We start from the raw sequence: 8,426 nt of genomic DNA, 5'->3' as shown, positions 1-8,426 counted from the left end.
GTTGTGCTGAGGGTTAAAATGCCTTTTTGTCTTTTGGTATACTACGAAATGGCAATAAACCATTAATATATGTCTATGCTGTGCTCGTGTTTATTTTACCCTACTCAAATTCAATTTATGTTACATTTTATTTTGAAAGATTTAAAATGGTTCTTTAAAGAACCATTTTTAAAAAGGTCCTTCAAAAAACCTTTAATGGTTCTTCAAAGAACCGTTGTTTGAAAGGTTCTTTGTGGCACCAAAAAAGGTTCTTCTATGGCATCAGTCTAAAGAACCACTTTTGGTTCCAGTTGGCACCTTTATTTTTCTGAGTGTACAAAAAGCTTCTACAAAAATGCAGTTGTAGTAAACTAACTTGTAAAGCCTATTTGCACAGAACAAAATGTGTTAAAGCCTAAATACCTGAATTTACGTGCAGCAAGTTTAGAGTCTTCCTCCTCTGATGAACTTGGGGCAGGATCAAGGAGATAAACAGTGTGATTCACTGCATTGATGAACTGTAGCAAAGATAAATCATTAAAACAATATTAATAGATCTTCATTAAAAAAATACACGGATTTTAAAGTTATAATCTTGTTGCTTACCAGAAACTTCCAGTGTACATTTTTAATGTTAACAAACGTGACAATGGCCTGGTACTGATCAAAGTTTACCTGTCAGAAAACATTTATGTATTTCTTACAGTTTGTGGAATTCTGTTAGCATTGAATCAGTAATTCTTTCTAAATGTATTTGAACATAATTATGTGGACATTGGACAGTCATCTTACGTTCCGCAAGCTTTGGAGAGAAAACTGTGTCCGATCACCAAAGAGAATCAAGCCTGCTGTGTAATGGTTCATAATGTAGATCCCCTTTTGCTGCTTTTTTGCCAGACAATGAAACAGCCCTTCAATTACCTACGTAAAGAATTTGCATAAACACAAAGCTATGTAATTTATATACTTTAAATTATGTTAATGATAAATAATTTCATGATAATGTCCTTTTAATTGAATTATATTACACAGTCTAATTATTGTGGTTATGAGTGCTTAAATTAATAATTGATATACCTTGCCTGTTAGCCACAGGTGTGGTTGAAGGGTTCACAGATCACTGTGGCGGATAATTATGGACGTACCATGGTTTGGTGAAGGAAGCACAGAAACCACAACCTCTGTGTCTCTTTTCTTCCACAAAGACAGGACCTCCTCATTAAAGGAAAACACACTTAACATAGGATCTGACCAGCTATTGAACATGGTTTTGTTATTTCTAACAAAGTTTTATGGACTGTTATTAACAATATGTCTTTGGAAAATTCATTAAAAATATATCACTCCATGTCTTGAATGGTAAATGGACTGGTTCTTATATAGCGTTTTTCTACTCTTCTGAGCACTCAAAGCGCTTTACACAACTTATACATTCACCCAAGCACATTTTTCTAAGAGTGTTCTAAGTAACATTCACATACAATTGATGGATGCACCAGAGAGCAATTTGGGGTTAGTATCTTGGAAATTTGGCATGCAGACTAGGGGAAGCCAGGAACCAAGCCACTAACCTTCAAATCAGTAGATGACCTGCTCTACCACCTGAGCTACAGCCACCCTTGAACATTGGTAGAACTTAAAGCTCTAATGGCAACACTTGCAAAGTTACTTTTCCCATACTCTATGTTCCTGAATGCTTGTTCCCATTCAGTTTCTACTGAGGAAAACGTCTTTTTTTTTTTTGTTAATCCAAAAATTTACCATATAATCACTGCATTCATTTTGAATTTTGGGGCCTCCCACAGGTTACAACTAGTCAACCAAAATCCTGGATGTTCACATCCAATGAATTGAACATGAATATCAACATGTAAATAAATAAGATTTGCCCTTCATACACATGTCCATGACTGATTACTGTGTCATGGAACGGATCTTCTATGGAAAAAGAAGGCGTTACTATTACTTTGATGAATCCTCTATGTTAGCAGTTGTCAATCCTACCTGAAATTCTGGAGTTTCCAAGGTAACATCCTCAACTCTACCAGTCTGCACAGGGGAACTCGGGGCCATAGAGGAAGCAACCTCTATAAATATTGTGTACAAGAAATACAAAAAATTTTATGCAAAATATTTGTCTTTATATATGAACGATAAATTTGCACAACATTTTATACCGTCTTCGAAGATCTCCTGAAAAGGAAATGGCTTGCAGAGTACTGTTACATATCTCCCCTTCTTTTTTTGGCGACATTCCTTCCATTTTTCTTCGTCCACTCTAAATTTCTGAACAACATATAGGAGTCATTGAACATTGTTTAGGAATTACAAGCGAAATGCTGTGACAATATTTTCTTTAATTTACAATAAAGCAAAACACACAAAAATGTCCAGTAAGACACACCAGTGAGACCAAGCTATAAAATCACAATGTGGGGCACCTCAATATCCCACCACATCAAGAAGACTTCGTTTTTTGGGGTGTTTTTTTGTTTTTTTTTGTCTGTCCCATTTGGTTCTTTAGCCGTCAGAATTGTTGTCTGAAGACCGACAAGGATACCAAATGGATTTATTTTGCCAAATGGATCATCATGGCATTGCCGTATTGGTCCATTTGATCAAACTTTGTTGTTATTATTTATTTTATTTTCAGTTGTTACAGATGGGACAGACATGACGGGGGGATAGGAAAGGGAGAAAGAAAGAGAGGAAGGAAAAGAAAAACAGAAGGGAAAAGGGACAGTGAGAAAGGGCACTTACAAAGACAAAGAGAAAAAAAAATCTCCTGGATCACCTGTTGAGAGAAAAAGAAGAGAAAACAAGCAAAAAAAACAAAAAAACAAAGCAACATACTAAACACAACACCATCACGTTAATCTAGCTAAGTGTGAACAGCAGTAAATACTAAATATTGAAAGTTGTTGTGCAGCACGCAGGACAGACAGCGCACAATGTGCTTTGAAGTAGCAGCTAAGAAAGGTGTAGTTTATGTCTACGAACAGTGAACACCCGTGTGCACACCTGTGTGGATCAACGCGCTTGTATACAAAAGGTTTCCCCATGTAACGGTCTGCTAGAGGGTGTGGAGGCCCATAGCCCCGTCCCCCAGGGCATGAAGCAGGCATGGAGGAGATCCAGGCTCCAGACATCCAGAGGCCCCAGAGTGCGAGAGCCCAAGGAGTACCACCGGAGGGGCATCCGTGCCACCCTCCTGGGAAGGGCTGAGGAGATCCCCAGACGAGGGGGTCACCCAGTAGCCACGGAGCAGAAGCCAGAGGGGGCTGCACCGGCGTGCCCGCCGGCTCTGCCGGCAGCCAGCTGTGCCAGAGTGAACCGAGTTGCAGGCCCCGAGGCTGGAGGCCCGAGGGCCCCCTTTGCCCCGGAAGAGGCCTGACCGAGCGACAGGCACCAGGCCCCGCCAAGTAGCCACCGGGAGTGAGCTGGTGCATACCTGAGCGCCCAGCCCCGGACACCAAGAACCACCAATGCACCAACCCCTGAGGGCATCAGTTACCAGCAGGGAGTGTGGTGAGGGGAGATAGGCCTCCACACTTGGAGGGCCTGGGAGTACCCAGGGAGGTGGAGTCTAAGACCCGACCTGACATATAGACACAGACAAACAGGCACACACAGACACAAACATGCTTTCCCACCCTCATGCACACATACACAAACACTCAGCACTCACCCAACGTAGGGATAGACATACATGGACATGTACACACAATCATACTCCCCAAACATACTCTATGCCCCGGGTCCAGGTACCCTCGCCCCCAGAGGGGGAAACGGCACCCAGACCCAAGAGATGTGACCCTTTCCCCCGGGGTGGAGGCAAGCAGACCGCCCCAGGCTCCGCAGCAGAAGGGAGGCCAATCGGACAGCCAACACCTCCTCCCAGCCCCCCGCCCCGATGGCTAGTAGAGAACGGGGGGGTGTGAAGACCCCATACCTCCCTCCTCCCGCTCATGTGTAGTGTTGCTGCGTGTTGTTCTAAAGTGCATTTAAAACAAGGGAGGGCATGGTGCTGCTGCCAGAGAGCAGAAGCAGAAGAAGACTTCGTTTTTAATGTTCCATTTTGAAACGGCAAAGCATTGATGGACATCAGCCAGTCATTTTGCTAACCTTTCTTTGAAGCATTCTTTTTGAGTCTTCATACTCCTTCAGCAGCGCTGTGTGACTGATTTGATACTGTACAACAAAGTCATCCAGCCTGGTGAGCCTTCCCGAACGTAGACGGATATGTTTCAGATCCCACTGGCTCTTCTCCATTATCCCCTGCGTTTTATTATTCTCAGTAATATTCTGAAAAATCAAATTAAGAAATCATTAAATGTTGATTTTTTTTTTAAAGATACACATTGTTGTTGTGTGCAATGTTGTATGATCTGCAATAAAGATGACTCTGAACAACAACCTCTGGACCCGCCGTTTCTCAATCACACCACACAAATATGTATATATACTAAAAATCACGTGTCTTACTTGTCTCTTGATCTTTCTTAAGGCATTGTATTTGTTGTGGTACTGCTCATACATTTCCTAGTGCCATGTCTTCCAAGGTCACCTTTGGATTTTGAAGATTAGAATAATTACCTTTAAGTGTTTCCAAAACAGTAATAATTATGCGAATGTTTTCCCAAATTGAAAAATGAAATGCCATGTCACATGTCACAATAAAAAACAAACAAACAAGTGAATACTGTATTAAAAGGACTACACTTACTACTTTTTACAGATCTCCTTGGTATTCTTCATAACATGACTAAGGCATCTGTGAAGAATTGGAACCTCGAAGTCTTCCTTGTTTCCTTTCCCCGAAGCGATGTTATAATAATGATTTATTGTGTCAGACAGATTGTTTTTTGCAAAAGCTAAATAGATAGCTTGCATTAGGACCATAGATCCATCACACATAAGCATTACAGGTGAACGCATGGCTTTGCGCCCAAAGGCCCTTGCAACATCAGTCAGAAATGCTTCCAGAAAATATGTGACCGAGGCAGTGGTATGGTCACATGTTAAATATGTAGCCACTGGTAGGGGAGAGCATGTTTTCTGTGGATTCCTTACTACAAGTTCGTAAACATAGAAAGGAGGGGAACCCTTTCTTTTTTTCATGATACTTCCTGTAGCATCCAAATAAACTATGTCCTCCCGACAGCGGCTCTGGAAAATTTCAATGCTCCTGGAAGACCATCAAAAAACACCTTTTGGATGTAACATCACTTTCTGCAATACATCCTCTGGGTTGTTCTTCTTGTTTGCCACCATTAACTGGAGACTCATAATCTCATTATGATGAAGACGACTTTTCTTTCGGATTTCCAATGCTATGTTTCTCAACACTTGAGGAGTTGGAACTTCATCTCTACACCCCGATTGCACAACATCATCATCCATTTTGCTCATTTTTTCCAGATGCATGGCTCTAGGTAATTGTTTTTCCAATTCATGGCCAATTTTATCTCTCTTATGAGCTCTTACTGGTCTTCTTTTCAGTTCGTAGTGGTTGTGCACACACTCGAGACCTTGAAAATTGACTTTTGCCTTTAGATCGTCTTCATTATCTACAGTGACAGTGACAGTAACTGGACAATCCTCGAAACTGCAGTAACCCAGACACCAGAAGAAAGGGCCCTTTCTTACTGAGTCCAAAGTCTTGACTCTGTGCCTTTTGAAAGCAAAGGAACAATATGGAAACACTGTCCGTAGTCCGTCTGAAATCAGATTTGTCCACTGTAGTCCCTTGTATCCTCTTTGGGATCTCTTATTTTTTAGATTAGCCCATTCTTTCCTTTTCAAGAAAAAAAAAGTCGGTTCAAGTGGGACCCTGATTCTTATGAACCCATCATCAGATGAGTTGCTGTTAGGCTACAAAAGAGGAATACATATTTTTTATGTAATATAAAGTGGTCATTTAAACAATGATACTAGCACCAATCATAACTTATTTGAAAGCATTTTTAATGACTGACCTGCTCAGGAGACAGCTGTCCATCCACCTGCGAGGAGATGTCCGGTGTCAGGGAAGCGGCAGCTGATAGTTCTTCTGGTTGCTATTACATGAGTTGAGGGGTGTAACTTTAGTGTAATTACATGGAAGTGTTAAAGAGAAATTATGATAGTACAGACAGACTGACCTGCTCAGGAGACAGCTGTCCATCCTCCTGCAAGGAGATGTCCGCTGACAGAGAAGCGCCAGCTGATAGTTCTTCCTGTTGAAAATGACATTACCCGTAACAATATTAAGTTTAGGGATAATTTCAACAGTAACACATTGACTAAAATGTGGTATACCAACATATTTAATAGCAAACACATAGAATTTTATTTATGGAACCTGCTCTGGTGGCTTTTGTCCATTATCTGAATCCCCTTTGACTGGTATAGACAAGTTCTGTAGAGAACAGGCATACATTTTTAATAAATTTGATTTTAACGACATAATTTATTACAATATATTTTTTTTAAAATTAAGTGAAAAGAACTAACCTGACGAAATGCATCGCAAATTCTGTAGCGGTTATTTTTATTATTCTGAATACCAAGTGTCAGGCAAACTTGACCCCAGGGGCCTTCTTTATGAAGTGCATGGTCCTCCAGTTGCATACCATGTTTTTTCAGCTCTTCCACAGTTTCAATAATTTCATTGAGTGTAATCTTTTTCTTTTTGTTCTAAAACAGAAGATACAGCATTTTTAGTTTGTTTGTTTTTTTCCTGGAAAATGTATATGAAAGAGAAGAAGAAAAAAAATACATACCCCAAATAAGCAGAAGTGGTAGACTCTAAGTGTAAAAAAGAAAACATTACAGTGGCATTTATATCATTGATGAATATGAAATCATAACATTTTATAAAGAATATGTATAATATTCTCAATGAATTGAGAAAAATTTTAAATTGGTGCCAGTAATTACAAAACTATCAACTTTGTTTCTATTCAAGTACTATTTGAACATGTTTTTGTGAAATACAATGCCCCTGAAGAAAATGTGCAGCACTTGATGTCAAAAAGTCATTGCCTGTTAGCAACAGACGTGCCTGTTATAGAACACGTGTTAATTAATTTCTGCCATATGCTAGAACTTTGCCTGAGTCCTTTGCACAAATCATTTTATTTTATTTTTTGCCCATAGCGAAGCCTATTATCGAAAAAAAAAACCCAGTAATAATATGGTGAAATAAATGTAATTTTATGTGTTACACATAAGAAAAAAGACATTTTTACAATCAGAAATAACCTAGCTAATATCTTAGGCTAACTATAAGACTTGATTACTCAATTACATGTAATTGGAGAAGAACACTACTTTGGTAGCAACTTTTAAAAGTTTATATTTAAAAAAAGGAACTCACCCCTTCTCCTTCTTCGGCATTTTTTCTGCACAACACTTTTATGTTCAAAATGACATGTTTTGACCTCTAGTTTTTGAAATGTCGACAGAGTCAGACACTCAAAGCTCGCCTGTTTAATTGTAACGTCCAGTAGTGGGCGGTATAGACCTGTTTAGCACTTTTTTTCTGCCTGTACCGTTTGGCACCAATAGGACTTATTGTTTGAAGACCAAGAAAAATCTCCAACAGATTTTGTTTTTTTCAAGTGGACCATTATGGCTTGGCAATATTGCTCCACTTGATTGAAATTTTAAAATATCTTTATTTATTCAATCATTTTATTGTAAAATTTAAATTTGCAGTTATTATCAAAGGAACACACATAATTGGTTGACAGGAAAAATTAAGACTTAGACAAGAGACGTTCAAAAGAGCGGAAAAAACAGAGGGGATGAGGGACGGTGAGACAAGACAGTAAATTCCATTGGATTACCTACTGGAAGAAAAAACAGAAAAGAAAACAAGCAAAAATATAACACAGTACACAACAGCAAGTACCACAGCCACAACCTAGATAAGTATAAGTAACAGTAAATAATAAATATTGGTGTCAGCACGGCCCCTGCCGAGAAACCTTATCATCTACATGTATTTAAAATTGAGACATGGGCACTGGCAACTTAGGAGAGGTTGAATACGCAGACCATCCCTTGGACGCCATTCAGCATGCCCAGCACAAGTGATGTTGATGTGTAGGTTGTGGAATAAAATTGAGGTACAGGTGGTCGGAAGGGGACACAGCAGGAATACCTCACCCCCACCTCATTGAAATAACTGTACGCCGGTGGTGGGCGCACATCCTAACCCACCACAGAGGAAAATACATCCACCCAAACATTCAATAATCTCTCTGACTGCATAAGACAAAAGACACCACGGTTCAGTTTATTCTCCACCTCTGTACTAATTTTAAAGTTAACTATTGTCTTTTTTTGTGTGTTTTAAATGTGGTCAATACTTGACAAACAAAGTAAAAAGAAAAAACAAAAAAGAAAATTATAAATTAAAGGGCCTTGGAGATGTCATTCAAACTAATACCATTGCACAT

General features: G+C 39.4%; 1 protein-coding gene and 1 long non-coding RNA gene across 2 annotated transcripts; both read right to left on the bottom strand.

The window, feature by feature from the left end:
* Positions 1-397: 397 nt before the first annotated feature.
* LOC112845053 (uncharacterized) lies at positions 398-4,522 on the bottom strand. The gene is made up of 8 exons (XR_003217848.1): positions 4,465-4,522; positions 4,105-4,284; positions 2,157-2,265; positions 1,984-2,066; positions 1,057-1,194; positions 772-900; positions 586-654; positions 398-497 (listed from the first exon to the last, which is right to left on the bottom strand). It is a non-coding gene; the product is annotated as an uncharacterized LOC112845053 (long non-coding RNA).
* Positions 4,523-5,531: 1,009 nt separating this feature from the next.
* LOC112845054 (uncharacterized) lies at positions 5,532-7,359 on the bottom strand. The gene is made up of 8 exons (XM_025904598.1): positions 7,340-7,359; positions 6,744-6,768; positions 6,475-6,657; positions 6,323-6,379; positions 6,123-6,197; positions 5,958-6,038; positions 5,629-5,853; positions 5,532-5,549 (listed from the first exon to the last, which is right to left on the bottom strand). The coding sequence occupies exons 1-8, from the start codon at positions 7,357-7,359 to the stop codon at positions 5,532-5,534; spliced, it is 684 nt and encodes a 227-aa protein (XP_025760383.1).
* Between the last annotated feature and the right edge of the window lie 1,067 nt (positions 7,360-8,426).

Source organism: Oreochromis niloticus, unplaced genomic scaffold (assembly GCF_001858045.2).
Source record: "Oreochromis niloticus isolate F11D_XX unplaced genomic scaffold, O_niloticus_UMD_NMBU tig00002636_pilon, whole genome shotgun sequence".
Lineage (NCBI taxonomy): Eukaryota > Metazoa > Chordata > Actinopteri > Cichliformes > Cichlidae > Oreochromis > Oreochromis niloticus.
This window is presented reverse-complemented; position numbering and strand designations above follow the sequence as displayed.